Source organism: Truncatella angustata (assembly GCF_020726525.1).
Source record: "Truncatella angustata strain MPI-SDFR-AT-0073 chromosome Unknown BKA67scaffold_2, whole genome shotgun sequence".
NCBI lineage: Eukaryota > Fungi > Ascomycota > Sordariomycetes > Amphisphaeriales > Sporocadaceae > Truncatella > Truncatella angustata.
In genome coordinates this window covers 3,204,502-3,219,642 of record NW_025763382.1, presented here as the reverse complement: position 1 = coordinate 3,219,642, position 15,141 = coordinate 3,204,502, and the positions used below count along the sequence as shown (strand labels likewise).

The window sequence follows — 15,141 nt, the reverse complement described above, 5'->3', positions numbered from 1 at the left end:
ACTAAACCACAAGCGTTAACAACACACGACAGCAGCTTCCCTTAACTACTCAAATGATGCGTTTGCATGTCGAAGAGGCAGGATTTCACCATATCAATTTTCAATTCGGCCATTTTAATTGATAATATTGTGAAGTCAACCCACTGACATATTTTGAGCAATACACGCCGAGACAGCCCTACAGAGTCATTCAGAACACCCCCTCACAATGTTCTCGCTACCTGATTCATACAACCACACACCCCCAGAGGGCCGTGGTCTCAGTGCGAGATGGAGTCGGGCTATTGGAGCTGTCAACAACATCATCGAGCGCCGTGCCAGAATGACCTCAGAAACCACCCGCCTGCAGAAACGACTGCAGGAGGCGGTCAGCCAGAGCTGGCCTACACGTTATGACAGCCGCTACCGCGAGGCCCATGTCCTCCTGACCTACTGGGCTGATCCAGAGGATCCTACATTCGGTGCTGACAAGGCCGCCGAGAAGCTCGGGGAGGTATTTAGACAATTCTACGGGTTCAAGGTCCAGACCTGGCTCATTCCGGTTATCGATCATCCGCAGCAGGTCATGGCGGCAAGACTGACCACATTTGTGCAAACTTATGGCCAGACGGGCAATTTGCTGATTTTCTGGTCAGTGTTACTTTCATCCCAACATGGGGCCGAGCTGATATCAGATTTGACAGGTATGGTGGTTCCGCAGAAGCTTCGGGAGTTGCAATGGGTTCCACACAGTGGCTCGGAGAGTAAGTCTTTCTTGTTGCTACTGCACACCTGGTGTCATCACGAGTAACAACACTAACAAGTGGCAAAAGGCGATGGGGTCCCAGAGTCAACTCTGGCATCGTACCGCAGATTCTTGGCTCTGGAGACGCAGACGTCCTCACCCTGTACGACTGTGGCAGCAGCCTGCACGGACAAAGTGTCGATGGAAGAAAGATATTCGAACACATCGGCGCCAGCTCCTTCCCATTCCCACAAGTCCCCAACTTCCATCGTGCCGGCTCATTCACCAAATCGCTCATCCGTGTTCTGAACAAACCCGAGATAGCAGCAGATGGGATTTCCGTTGTGGACGTCCACCGAAAGCTCATCAACCTCACCCAGCGCCATCGAGCAGAGCCCGGACAAGACGAGGAAGTGAGCAGCATCTACTCGGGCGAGATCGTAACACCGCGGCCATGGTTCAGCGGTGGCGTAGAGACGCGCCCGGTCTACTGTCACCTGTCTGCCTGCCCTCCCCGCAGCGCAGGCAGACCGACCACCATCGTCCTGTCGCATTTGGGCTACCCTCCGCTGGAGAGGTTCTCATATATGAGCCAGGGAGACGAGCTTGAGGTCCAACTTACACTTACACTGAGCAAGAACAACCTGAACGTGGAGAGATGGAAGAACTGGATTTCACAGGCCCCGGCAGAGGTCGACGGCGTATCTATAGAGGTGGACCAGGCCAACGACTTGTCTTAGACTAGAGCAGTACTGCTCTAGTTGCAAGACGTCATCCCAGCAATGGTGTGCACGAGATATGGGCAATTTGTACTTAGTGGAGAAAAGACAGAACGGAAAGGCTATGTGCGTGGAATTATGAGGTCTCGACGGAATCTTGGTAGAGACAAACCATCTGCACGGCCTCATCGCTGCCGGGTGCGACTAATAATTGAAGATGCCTTGAATATATACGAGTACAAGATTTGTAGGTGTGACCATGGCCGACCGGGTTGATATGAAATGTATGATCAAGTGGTTGCCTCCGCTGCTGTCGTCGCTGGGGGCGTCGCTTATATACCTTTAGGCTAGCGCTTTCAGCTGTCCGCCCGCCTGCCAGTGTCCCCCCAAAACTTTTGGTGATTGCGGACCCATCTTCACTTTGATGATGCACATATCCTAACCAATTGGCACTCAACAAACAACTCAAGCTTGCACCAGATTACGACAGTCAGTAATGCCGGCATCTGTCGAATCGTCAAAAGCAACACGGGTTGCGAACAAATCCGCAGCGCCCAGGGTTCCTCCCCTGCCCTACAAAGCCAGAACCGCAGCCGACGCAGCAGCTGGTCAGAATTCAGCGTTGATGCCCTCCGTCGAGGCACACGCAGCTTCTGCAGCACCTGTGCGAGCAGCCGCGAAAGGCTCTACCGTCAGTCTCCCGCAGAGCCTACGAGCTCCGACACCGAAGCCATTCGATCCTTCGAGTCCCGCATACAAGGCCGCGTCGAGGAAATATGTTGGCTTCATGGTCGCAATGCCCATCTTGCTCGTCACTTCCTATGTGCTCTTCGATCGTCTAGCTCTGGGGCACGAGGCAAAGAGCTTCGACAAGCAGGAGACTGCCAGGAGCATTGTATGAGCAAGTGGTCCGGCATACGTACTTGAAAAGCCATGTCGGAGGAATGTGAACGACTTTGGCGCCATTCGACCGTCTAAGCAGCCGCGTAACCGAACCCTCGAACGCTCCAAGAAACGATATCTTCAACCGCGAAATATTTCACCCATCTTGCACAAGTATACGAGAGTCGTGTTGGTCACCTGTACTGCTCCTTGCGTCGCCAGCTGTGCGAACACAGATATGCCAGATGTGTCCGTAGCGAGATGCCAGTGCCTTTGAGCCAACAAGCTCCTCTCGTGGTCGACCTTGAAATTGGTCGAGTCTGTGACCATGTGCTGGGTTTGGCCACAGGGAGACAAGCTGCACCATGACGGGCGAAAGCGTAATTGAGGTGACGAAGAAAATAAAGGGCAGAATACACGGAATTCTGTACATGTCTGAGATACTTGTATCAAGCTATCGACTACACGGCATTATAGATTTGGAAGGATTGCTGGTTTCGGCGAATGTAATACTAAACAAACAACATGGTATACACACTATACCGGATTGTTCTCGCTTCGAGTGGCTGCACCTTGGGGTAAGATGTTTTGAAAGAGATGAGAGTACAGTCTTTATACACATTCAAGCCAGCTGGTAATGAAGTGCACTTATATGTTAGTTCAAGACAATCGATGTGCTGCTTCGTTTCCATATTTCCCCACTCCTATGTGCTATGAAAGAAACTTGCACGTACAAACTCACCACTTTCTTTCACTTGAACAAAGATAGTTCGAGTTGTCCTGTTCCTCCCTGCACTGGGCACAAAGGCGGAGGGACGCTCATGCCAAACACGACGTATAATGTCCCCTTCTGCGCGCGGTTTTCGGCGTGGCCCAGCTAGCATTGTTTAGTACAGAAGAGACGACATTGTAACTCTTGTGGGGTTTAGAGAAGCAACCCAGTCGCACCTTCTCGGTCGTCATCAGATAGAGGCCGGCCTGTGTATCATGTTTTTGGGTAGTACCGGATTACCCTAAGTCTATCAAGAAAGTAGCGACATATTTGAAGTTATCTTCCTCATCAAACCTCGTAATTCTGACACTTGCCGCCGCCATTGTCCCACCGGGTGCTCCAGTCAGTTGAGATAAAGCCAATCACCCTAATTGACTGAGCATGCAGGATGAGCCTGGGCAAACTGTCTGAAAGTGCCCTCCTCTTAACATGGTACGATCTCAGATCGCCTTAGGCGCGCTCGACACCATCCAGAAACCCAGATGAATCAAAAGATTTCTCCGGCAGACCATCAGGCAACTTGTGGGCCGCATCTGTTCTAGCCATTTTTCGGATTGTGTTCAACACCGTGGACCAAGCCGTTTGAATTAGTTCTTCCAGTAATTTGTTATCCTACGGCTTAGTCTACCGCTTCATTCCACGGGAGCCAAGTGATGCTGGCAAGCTTTCGCCCATGAATTTTGTCATTAAGTAAAGCGTCGCTGTACTGAAGGTCAACGAAAAAGGCCCCTTAATTTGATCTGCCAGCAGTCCAGATATCAGCTTCTTTGAAACTGCTGCGCTCTCTTCTATTGGAACTTTTCTCTATTTGTAATTTTATTTTACTATTAGTTAAATTATTGATATTGGCCATCTCGTGTGTCACGGTTTCAACAATGTCCAGTAACGCTGAGAAGCCATCTACAGATGATTAAATTGGAATAATAAATGTGCAGTGATTTGAGAACGTAGGTCTTTCAACATGGCCTGACGTGTCATTGTTTTGGTGGTTAGCGAAAAACCGTGCAGTCAAGAGTATCAGCCATAACTAGTATACATCGGAATACGGATGCATATACTAGATATATGCGCCCGAGTCAGCAGCGGTCCTTCACTGTAATGCAGTGATTTTATAGAAAAACAAGGAACTCGGCTATTCGTCTCTTTCTCTGGTGTGAGGACAGAGGAGTGTATACAAGCGGAAGTAAGCTGAGTCTAGGGTGACGTACCTCGGGTATGTCTTGCCAATACAAGATATGGCGGTGCCTATGAAGAGCAGATTAGCCTTATATGATCGGCAAGTTATCACATGGTCGCATATTAGCAATATCGTGGCAATCAAGGGCGGCAGGAGTTAACAGGGTCAGATATGATTCAGCCGATCAAACGCTATGATTGCAGGATGTTCGCATGAATCTTGGATTGGTTCGACCCCGTCAGTCGGTACGATTTCTTTGGACGAACATGATCTGCCTGTCAAGATTGATCAACATTGAATGTATTCAGGATCAACGGCGCTGGCCTGGATGGATGAGCGCGGCTACAAACAATATCCTATAAGGACTTGCACTTATCGGACGATCAGTTAGCCACCCTTTTTTTCTTCTTTTTTTTCTCCCATGTGATTGGCATTTGAGAGTCGTAGAATGAGCTTTTGATGAAAAGCAAATGGTGCTTGATTCACTTCGCTCTAGCAAGTGCTTTCGGGGAGCCCGTTGGCGTGGCATATTATCATTTAGTCTAGACAGGAAAGATGACAAAGTAGCTGAGGTCTCAGATGCCGAGGGCCGCGCAAAGCAGTCATAATGGTATCAAGCCATGACGGAAGCGCCGCCAGCATGAGCCTAAGCGGTGGTATTGCATGCGATGAGGCAGAAATGCGAACTTGAGGCTCGCTTGAAGATGTGAGGTCGGATCAAACGCATGCGGTCTCGAATGCCGTCTCAAAATAGGCGACCCCTGTTGCGACGGTTTGATCGTTCAAACATTCATACCCCTGTAAGCGAGCATCATAACACTTGATTAGGCTAGCGCGAAGTTGCAAGGGGCTGGACATCCCCGTATGCTTGAAGCCGTTAAGCTTTTTTTAGTGGTCAGAAATTGATCACTTTAGTTACCGCTCTGACTCTGACGGAGCTTTGGGGGTTGGCGTCCGGCAATCTACCCGGACAACTTGCCCAAATCTTGCAGCAGCCATGTATACCTTGAGATCTCACGCCTCCAGTACTCCGAAATGGTACATACTTAGAGCCTGGAATTCGTGGCCCGCATTGGTCTCTCGCCAACACAATGTCGTCTGTCACGGGCGCTACTTGGATGCTTGAGGTGTTCATCCCGATTACACACCCCCAAGCTTGAAAGTCACGACTTGATCGCACTTTCTTTGATGAGATGACAGAGCCTGAGCAGCCCGAACCCAGTTGACCAAGAGTAACTTAGTGTAGACGAGCTGTCATGGCGTCGCTGAGAAAGAGCCGCATCTGCCCTGTCGCACTCAGGAGGCTGAACATCCTTGCTGTTTTGAGCCTTTGTTGCCCAGGTACCCCTTTGCTATGGTAAAGCTTGGTAGGAGGCTTCCAAGATCCAATATGCTCCACCTCCTTGCGGCCAAGTCGAGGCCCGACTGCTGTGTCGCCCACGGCGAACCCGGATATGGGAGAAAATTGCGACATGGTTCAGACGACCAATCATGGCCTTGGAAGTCATCTCAACATTTTGTACTATGGCCAAGCAATTATTCGGTTCAGGGACCGAACGGCCGTTTCCCTGCTCCTTGACTACGTACTGAGACGCACTTAACGTGTTTGACATGGGATGAGAAGTCCCCAGGACCTGGGGGAGGTTTATGTTCGCGCCGCACCATCTGATCTCAATGCTCATGTATGATCTTCACTAGGGTAGTTGGTGAACAACTATCAGTGGCGGCAGCCATCAAGTGGAGGCTAGTGCCATCTGTCATCCCACGATTCACTACTTATATGACATCTCGTCCGTTCTCTTTTGCAGATCGTCTCTATCTACTCAGCAGCTTCAATTCCTTCTTTGACATACAATCTCTAAGTTCTGCGAACTTTTCGTTCCTTACATTCTTTCTGTCCTTCTTTACAATATACAAACCGCACGGCCGGCCAATCTTTATAAACCACTATTTTATTCATATAACTTATTTGCCAGAGATTGAATCTTTGCTCACCAAACAAAATCTTCGAACATGTACGCTAAGACACTTGCTATCTCCGCCCTTGTGGCCATCGCCGAAGCTCGATTCGGCCAGGAACAGGTCCCCGTCTCCGCTGTTAGTGCTCTCGGAAGCTTTGGTAACCCAGGTGAGGCCGCCACCTTAGCTGGTGGTATCCCAGGAAGTCTTCTTGCGGCTGCCGACCCTTGTGCCAAACTCGAGCTTGCCGACAAGATCGTTTCGACGTTGGGTACCGACGCCTCAGTCATCTCTGCCGCTGCTCAGCTTGTCGCTGCCGAGCAGAACTTTAACCCTTTCGTGGTCAGCATCCCCAACATCTGTGGCGATGCAACCTTGCCCGCCACCAACGAACTCCGTGGTATTGTGCCATTGGTAGACCCTGCCGTCACCGGTTCCGATGCCGAGAACGCCAACTCCGCTACGTCTCTCACCAACCCATTCGACGCTACCGGTCTGAGTGTGGCTCAGGTCATGATCGCTCAGGGATTTTCCAACTTCTCTGTCAACGGCCAGGACCAATCGACGGGCAGCACTGGTGGCAACACTGACAGCAGTGATACTTCTGCCTCGGCAACTGGTGCTGCTACCACTGCTACTGCTGCTGCCAGCACCAGCGCTGCTGCTGCAACAACCGTCAAGTGCGGTAAGGCCAAGACCACTGCTTCTGCTGCTGCTGCCACATCAGCCGCCAGCGCCACTACTGCCTCTTCCGGCTCTGCCGCTACTGGAGCAGCCACTGTTGCGGCGGGCGCTGGTGCTGTCTCCAATGCCGTCACTGGAAATTTTGATGGCTTCGTTGCTTCCTCGCTCGGTCTTGACTTTGGTACCTGCACACCTACTGTTAAATTCGAGGAGTCCCTCAACGGCCGCAAGGCCGGCGAGTTCACTTTCCAAGCCCAGGACCCCGTCGTCAATAAGGGGCAACAGGAGGCTCTGAACCCCAACATCATCTTCAACCGCATCTGTGATCAGCTTACAAACGTTTGCGGTGCTTCCGATGATGCCCACACTGCCTGCAAGAACGCACAGGCTACGCTTGGTGGTGGTGCCAAAGATCAAACCACCGCCGATGCATGGAACACAGCTCTGGGCTTCGCCGGTACCAACATCAACCCCGATAACGCTCCCCAGACTGGACTTGTTGGCCATACATAAGCTCTGAGCCCTTTCGATGAGTATATTAGGATTTGCGCATGGTGTAAAGTTTTGGTGTTGAGGAAATTATCGAGATGATTGGGAGCGAAACACATTTGTATCTATCACTGTACTCTGTATTCCAGATGATGTACGGATAATCAATTCATGATAACGATCAAAACCCTCTTGTTTGTGCGCTGATGACTTGTGCTGAACTTCGAAACTATTACCACTGTCGCACCTACGCTACCAATAATCAGTGAGTGCAATCACATACACATGTGGTTGGCCATTTCTTGTAAACAGTCTGCAGTGTTGTAGGTATGTAGTCACGAACTGTTTTGCAGCGCGTTCTGATGCCTGTTGGTTGTTCTCGCATCTAGTCTAACCTAGACTAAGGTTAGTTATATGCAACTGCCACTAACAGTGCGGGCAGCTGGCAGTGCCTCTCGGATATCCCAGGCTTAGCACTAGTCTAGGCTAGCACTGAAGATTGGCTTATGCAACTCCCGTGCGATGGTTCTAGCTGCGGTTATTTATCATTACAAGCACATACACGAGCATTAATCTTTCCCTAAGCGCATTTCAGCTTTTCAGTAGCTTCTGGTAATACGTGATCAAAAACATCAGCGTGGCATGACTGCGGAAACGATAAGTCGACGCGACGTGTATCACAACTAAACCTTGGAGACAAACGAGCGAGGAAATCATGGCGATTTAGCGCCACGATATCAGAAAAACAACATGATTCAGGGCATATTTTATGCGAGGTTCTTGCCTCAAGAGGGTAGGTCTTCCCTCTATTGTGCCCTGACTGGTGTGCAATGCATATGGCCTGCCGTCTCTCATAAACCAGACACCTCTCATTTTCCTCGACGTATCTTATTATAGTCACTTGGCATGAAGCTCCTCTCAACCATCATGATACATAGTTCAACGGAGCACAATATGTACTAATCCGATAATGTAGGCACAAAGGTTGTGGCTCAATCGCCTCCAGGCTGTATTGTAGCCTCACAGTTCTCGTTACATGCAAAGCCGCCGTTGGTGGACTTCGACATCATCCAAGAATACATCATTCCGCGCAAGGCATTCTTCAACCGTTTTATAACGGTCAATACTCCGGACAACAAGTACAGTATCTTGGGGTTTCCCGTTTCAATTCAGCATGAAAGATACATGCGGAATGAATTCATTTTCAATTTCGGTCTCGTGGTCGAATCTGATTGCGATTTCATCCCTTATGAGCGCCTAGTGCGAAGACTGGCAACCACCTTTGCTGAGATGGAGAAGCAGGGTGGATACCTTAGCTCCGAGGGCATAGTGGACGATGGAAGGAGACCGATTGAAAGTTTGTTGGAAATTGTCAAGGAAGATCTAAACAATTATGGCGAGTGTATGATCCCAGTCGGTAAGTCCAGCTCCAGTTCCAGCTCCCGAATCTCCATCTTATTGGAATCATGGCTCAACTATCACCTATACTCTTTCATGCAATATCAACTTATAGGTTCATAGACGAAGCCAACACTATCAACATGAAGTTATTTCCTTATCATCCACCTCCTCCACCAGTGCGCGGATGGCACGTTCCGGTTCCAAAGATGAAGCTTACAGAGATCGTGGATCCTACCTGGGACCTGACGCTACAAAAGCTGATTCCTCATATTGACGGTGTCAATGATGTTCGGCGTATTGCCTGGCTTGCTGATGTGGCCTTGCCTTTGACGCAGACAGCTCTACAACATCTCCTCTACTATGATACGATTCTTCTTTTGGACATGTTCTTTTTCAGCGGGTGTTACGCTCCGCGCCCAGCCATCCACGATTTCATTGCCAACCGAGATGGATTAGTAGACGAATGCGCTGGGTACGTCTGCGTAGGAAGCTTTGTTCCTAGCAAAAATGGTTCAGCTCCCAGCGCCATCTCTACTTCCACTACCCCCCGAGCTACAAGCGGTAAAGCTGCAATCAACACCACTGGCGACAATGGTAAACCATCATCTAATGGCCTTCTCACCTCGCAGAGAGTTTCCAACTTTCAATTGATTAAATTGATGACGACATTCTGTGTTGGTCGTTCGGTTATGGAGTGGATTAAGCTGCATCAAGACTCGGGCTTCCCAATCCTGAGCCTCATAGATGTGCGGCGACTCGTCCAGTTCGGTGTAATAAAAGGTTTACTTTACCGCGTGCACAAGTACGTCGTGTCGAAGCAGTACCTTGCTCTTCTTGCGTCAGGACAAGCCCAGCCAGTGAAAGGCCACGAACGGACTCGAGTAAAACCAAGTACTTCGAACGGCGATGATAATAGCGATGACGCCAATGGAATATTGAGTGTTGATTCTTTGCAGAAGTATACGGACGGATGCCATTCATTTGATCAGATCATCACAGAGCAGAACATGACAGCGCATGAGATTGTTGAGAAACTGAAGAGCATTCCACCATCTGGAGATCTGACGCTCTTCTACCGCTAGGGGAAGCTGGGACAAACGAAGTTGAGGCAACCGTTTTCTATTCTGGGTATGTGCGGTATGGAAGCAAACGCTTGTGCTATGGGGTTTTGTCACGGATTATTCAGTATCGAATACGAGATGTAGCTCTCTTGATGACTTGCAAAATACATTCTTCGGCAAATCAAGAACCTGGGACGCTTCCATTAGTGTAAACTTGATAGCAGGCAGTCCGCATCATGATCATCAGCGTATCAATGTAGAAAGATTCTTGCCTGCGTCTAGATGCGACTTTGCAACGAATATACTTGCACTAAAAATGATTCCGGTGATCACGACATTGAAGTTGCATAACACGGATGCCGCGGAGCTGCATCAAGTGCCCAGTAAACCTTGATGGATGGTGTAATGGTTATGACGTAATTGGAGAAAGGCTTTGTAATACAGTTCAACGTAAAAAAAAAAGAAAAAAGAAAAAACACTGCAAAGAATATTGAGCATCTCAATCGTAACCTCACTCAAACATACAGTTTATTGCAACACAACAAGATTTTAAATATGTCAAACCACGTTCTTCTTCTGGGTGGTAGCGGAAAAGTGTCCAAGCTGTTGACCCCCTTGCTGTTACAGCGCTCTTGGACTGTTACTAGTATCATCCGTAACCCCGATCAAGTCGCAGACTTACAAAAGCTCGGCGAAAATCAGGGCGGAAAGCTGAACGTGCTCGTTAGGAGTCTTGAAGATGTTAAGAGCGAGTCGCAGGCCAAAAGCATTATCGATGAGGTGAAGCCGAACTATGTTGTCTGGAGTGCAGGTGCGTCAGCTCAAACTCCCGCATGCTTATATCGTCAGTCCAGCTGCTAACAGTGAAAACAGGCGCTGGAGGCAAAGGAGCTCCCGAACGGGTTGGTTGTGCACTCGAGACGGCAGAGTCAAATACTTCAATGACTGACCAACGATACAGACTTTCGCAATTGATCGTGATGCCGCGATACACTTCATCCGTGCATCCGCAGCTACCCCCTCCATCACTAAATTTCGTAAGCAATTTTTGGGATAAATTTTTTTTAACACTATTCAGCCTATCCACAGACCCGGTATCACTTATGGGAGGCAATGGGTCTCTTCGTGACAGATTCACAACACCCCCGAAGACCTTCGACACGACCTGAAGGACTACTTACTAACTCTGAATGTTATAGTGATGGTGTCTTTCATTGGCTCACGTCTGCAGAAGCCGTCCTGGTTCGGTGATGCCGATTGGGAGGAGCAGCTCAAGGGTCGCGAGAAGCTGCAGCGCTACTACGAAGCCAAGGTTGCCGCTGATGAGGTCCTCTACAAGGAGGGTAAGAAGCGCGCCGACTTCGTGGGTATCAACTTGAGGCCCGGTTTACTGACGGATGAGCCCGCCGGCAAGGTTGAGCTGGGCAGGCTCAAGAAGGCGAGGGGAACGAGCAGCCGTGCTTCAGTCGCGCAGTTGGCGGCGCTGCTGCTCGATGCCAAGGACGTTAAGAACGTTTGGCTGGACATGTTAGATGGCGATGAGGATCCGGAGGCGGCGGTCCAACGCGTCGTCAAAGAGGGCGTAAACGATGCCGAGGAAGAACCCTTCTTCTAAAGAGTCGTCATGCAATAGCTAACTGCATGAGTGCACCGATTAGCCCTGGTTTGTGGGTACTCGTTAATTGAGTAAAACGCAAAAGATCCATGGTGCTTCTGCGATCCTTTTGGATCGTTTTCGCTTCACATATATTGAATGCAGCTCCGAGAGACCGCTGGCTATCAGTGGTATCATAGCGCATCAGAGCCTATCGAGCACTGGAGCACCAGTAGCTCCGGGACTGTTGTTGTCGCCAAAAGCTATGTAAAATAGGTCCGGTCTATTTCCCACGATGAGTCAACTTAGAATATGTGGTACCTAAAAAAAAAAAAAAAAAAAGGAAAGGCAGCAGTACAATGTGTTTGATATATTGCTTGCCACGTGGGTAGAAAGTAGTATTCTTTGAATACAGCGGACATATACTGCGCAGCATCAAGGAAGCATTTGCCAAGCGAAGGCATGATGGAATCACAATTGGAGCCGGCTCCACATAAATAGCACAAGACCACTGTACCCTTCTGTACATTACGGGTCGGGTTGTCATTATTGTAGGACTTGTCCAATTTCCGAGAATAGGATTGGATCCTTTTTCTCCTTTTTACTTTCCTCTTTATCTTTCTCGTAAATTTATTTATGAGCACTGACTTGTGGTTGAGTTACCTCAAAAACACCCCACATCATCGACCAACTGCTTAAAGTGCTGGAGTCCTTTCCATCTATTTGACATTCAACAAGCTGAGAATGGCGAACCCCCCCCCCCCCCCCCCCCCCCAAACGGCACTGATTACATCGCAGGAGCTACTCCAGGTGAGTCCCGTCGACGAAAGAGCTGTACATGATTTTGGCCGAGAACTGATTATGGTACAAGTCATTACACTGTGCCAAGCTTCGCCAAATGCGTTGTCAAGTGGCTAAATCAAGTAAACAGAGGGTCTTTATCTTCAAAAGCTAAGATAGCCTAGTTCATGCTTCCTAGAGGCTACGGGCTTCTTCGTTTCTGCTCCTGTAGCCCGGTTGACGCTCTGTACGAGTCGTTCCAGGCTGATAGGTTTAGTCATATCTGCATTTGCCGTGTCCCAATTGGGACGTATGCTTTCAACAGCTTGTTCTGCGGACGTACGAGCAGCGTTTTGTACAGCATTGACGGTGGTGTGGTTCAATGCCGTAGAGCCATCAAAAGTATCTCCGGTCGTCCACGGTGGTATCTCGAACACAGAATGTTGAACCTTAAACAAATGATCTTGTCTGCGACTCCTGGTCCACCACTCAGCTGGTTGAAACAAAGTTGTGGGGACAAGGTTACTTTGTTCTTGTCGTCGCTTTATGACTGGACTCTTCGTCACCGAGAGTCCTCCCAGCGAGCCTAAACTGCCGGATGGTAGAGGGCTGGTGGAACTGTCGTAATAATCTACATTGGGGTTAAGTAGATTGATTGGAACCACATTACGACTCTCGAAAGAAGCTGTTAAGTTTGTTGGTGCGAGCCGAAGCTGGGATACTGAGGTAGGAAGCAGCGTACTCGTAGGCGCCGAAGCTTGATGGCTTGCTATGTGCGATCGTCGCATCACCTGTAGCGCTTCAGCGGAGTTCGCATCTGGGCACTTCCTATACACAGGTAAACAGGAAAAATCATAATCAGGCCGTGATGTTGAGTCGCCTGTTTGAGCCTCTGATGATGCTTCCACTGTCGGTATTATGGCTGAAACACTATCGCTGTTTTCGGGAAGGAAAACCAAGTCTTCGATCAGCGATACGCTTGGTGATGGAAATTTCATAGGTGATTGTCTGTCAAGTTCTTGTTCATGTTTGACCGCAAATTGGACTGGGTTGGCCGAATTGTCCGAGAAATATGTCGCCTCCTGCCGTGTTTTGAAAGGATTAACTGCTTGTGTCGGAATTAGACCGTTTTCCAGCAGCATTCTCTCGAGTATCTTAATTCTTTCACACAATGACGCCACATAGACTTTTGAGATTGGACTATGCCATAACAAATAAGAACAGTTCCGTAAGACTGAATACGGTCAAAGTTCGTTCTTACCGTTTCCGTTCATCGTCGTTTCTGATGACACACTTATACCCCGACTTTATACATTGGTTACACTCGAGTTTTCCTTTCAGCACTACACATCTGACTCTCTTGCCACGACAAGAAGCACAGGCAATGGATGCGCGATGTCGGCTTTGCCGTTTCTCTGGCCTTTCGGATGAGCTCGGATGTATCGAGGCATTCTCTTGAGACCGAGTGTCTCCTGGGGAGGTTTTTGAGATTGTGATATTCGCCCTTCGTGATGCTGCCATGATTAAGAATAATTAGTATACGAACGTTGCGCGCAGCTTTTATAGCCAATTATGAAATTGAAATTATATACACCAAGGCAGAATGAATCCAGCACCGAGGCGATGTCCTAATGGCAACGAGGGAGGCAAAGCCTGGGGCAGGCGTGGGCATAAAGCAGGCAGGCCAGCACCTGTCTCCAATGGCTGATACTGCAGAACGCAAGACTATGGGGCAAAATATCTTTCTCCACGATTACCCCATAATTTATCCCTGCATCACTGAGGAGGACTGGCCATTACATCTCTGTCAATACCATGTCGGGGGTTGACCTACATAGATTTTCGTTCCATCTAGCGTCATCGCACGGCAAGCTGGCCGGCTTGAGCACGAGGGACGCGACTCACGGCAGCTCGGCGAAGAAAGTTCCCTGTATTTTCCACTGGAAAACCTCGAGCGTTGCATAGGTCCAGTGCTCAAATCCACACAACTTCTATACATGTGGAAAGGTGTGTGTTCAAGTGCATGAAGCGGGTGGGGTGATTCAAGTTAAGCTCCACATTATAAATACCTGGAATCTAGGGTATTTCATAAGACAGCAAGGACTTAGGGTTAGTTAGGTTCCTAGTTAATAGGGGATTATATAGGTACTGCCATCCTAGGGGTAACTCGAACATCATGCCATGCTGTACTTGCCAGTTCAAAATCGATCTGTGAATCCGAGACGCCTGAAAGACACAATGGCGTTTTTCAAAATTATGGGCAAAAGACAAAGCTGACGGGGGCTCATCCGTGGTGGTTTCCACCTTTTGATGGTGTCTAGAGAATAGTCCCCCGAAAATATATCACCCTTGTCACCTTACCGCCGACAGGATGGGCCCCAGACTGGATTGGAAGATCCACGTTAAGTTATGTTACATTGCAGTTTGAATCACATCGCTTTTGAAAGAAAGTGGAGGATGATGCGTCTACTTGGCATTTTGGAACCTGCTCCACTACGAACAACTCATACAGGCAGGACAGGTAAGATTTAGGGTATGCGGCAGCTGAGATTAGTGGAGAAGGCAAGCATTCCAATCATTCCACCTGGGCAGGCAGTGCACTAAACCATACGAACCAGAACTGACGAGGACAAAAGTATCAAGTAGTGCTGATAAATTCTTTGTTCCACGTCTCCATAAATATCCCATACAAGCTTGGAAATAACTTGAGCAACATGGCTACACCTGATATTATTATGTTACTGAAAAACCGGTGGCACCCAAATGCTGGAAGTGCGGAGCCAGCGGCAATGAAACAACAGTTGAAGAACGAACCTTGTCACTAATTATAGCGTCAAAACCCCGAGTCTTCACCAAAGAAATACTGCCTCTCTGTTGGATCCGTCCCTCTCTTGTGTTG

At 48.9% G+C, this 15,141-nt stretch overlaps 5 protein-coding genes across 5 annotated transcripts; 4 read left to right on the top strand and 1 right to left on the bottom strand.

Moving 5' to 3' along the window:
* Positions 1-208: 208 nt before the first annotated feature.
* BKA67DRAFT_672980 (uncharacterized protein) lies at positions 209-1,732 on the top strand (the record flags this gene model as incomplete). The annotated part of the gene is made up of 3 exons (XM_046108721.1): positions 209-630; positions 684-743; positions 813-1,732. 3 exons carry the CDS (start codon positions 209-211, stop codon positions 1,462-1,464), a joined length of 1,134 nt encoding a protein of 377 aa, XP_045961386.1. The 3' UTR covers positions 1,465-1,732.
* Positions 1,733-1,835: 103 nt separating this feature from the next.
* BKA67DRAFT_180984 (uncharacterized protein) lies at positions 1,836-2,413 on the top strand. The gene has a single exon (XM_046095278.1). The coding sequence runs from the start codon at positions 1,940-1,942 to the stop codon at positions 2,342-2,344; it is 405 nt and encodes a 134-aa protein (XP_045961385.1). The 5' UTR covers positions 1,836-1,939; the 3' UTR covers positions 2,345-2,413.
* A 5,446-nt stretch (positions 2,414-7,859) lies between these two features.
* On the top strand, positions 7,860-10,211 carry BKA67DRAFT_554410 (nitrogen permease regulator 2). The gene is made up of 3 exons (XM_046101986.1): positions 7,860-8,199; positions 8,383-8,823; positions 8,928-10,211. Exons 1-3 carry the CDS (start codon positions 8,157-8,159, stop codon positions 9,887-9,889), a joined length of 1,446 nt encoding a protein of 481 aa, XP_045961384.1. The 5' UTR covers positions 7,860-8,156; the 3' UTR covers positions 9,890-10,211.
* Positions 10,212-10,423: 212 nt separating this feature from the next.
* BKA67DRAFT_655439 (NAD dependent epimerase/dehydratase) lies at positions 10,424-11,483 on the top strand (the record flags this gene model as incomplete). The annotated part of the gene is made up of 4 exons (XM_046106756.1): positions 10,424-10,679; positions 10,742-10,770; positions 10,830-10,905; positions 11,068-11,483. The coding sequence occupies 4 exons, from the start codon at positions 10,424-10,426 to the stop codon at positions 11,481-11,483; spliced, it is 777 nt and encodes a 258-aa protein (XP_045961383.1).
* A 923-nt stretch (positions 11,484-12,406) lies between these two features.
* BKA67DRAFT_532373 (uncharacterized protein) lies at positions 12,407-13,763 on the bottom strand (the record flags this gene model as incomplete). Its single annotated transcript, XM_046099520.1, has 3 exons — positions 12,407-12,873; positions 12,985-13,442; positions 13,504-13,763. The coding sequence occupies 3 exons, from the start codon at positions 13,761-13,763 to the stop codon at positions 12,407-12,409; spliced, it is 1,185 nt and encodes a 394-aa protein (XP_045961382.1).
* Positions 13,764-15,141: the final 1,378 nt, after the last annotated feature.

Excerpts from the sequence above, each read along its gene's own strand:
- BKA67DRAFT_180984 (XM_046095278.1), top strand. The coding sequence starts at position 1,940 with ATGCCGGCATCTGTCGAATCGTCAAAAGCAACACGGGTTGCGAACAAA.
- BKA67DRAFT_554410 (XM_046101986.1), top strand. The coding sequence starts at position 8,157 with ATGATTCAGGGCATATTTTATGCGAGGTTCTTGCCTCAAGAGG. Across the intron at positions 8,200-8,382 it reads GAGGTTCTTGCCTCAAGAGG|GCACAAAGGTTGTGGCTCAA; the intron begins GTAGGTCTTCCC and ends CCGATAATGTAG. Across the intron at positions 8,824-8,927 it reads CGAGTGTATGATCCCAGTCG|ACGAAGCCAACACTATCAAC; the intron begins GTAAGTCCAGCT and ends ATAGGTTCATAG.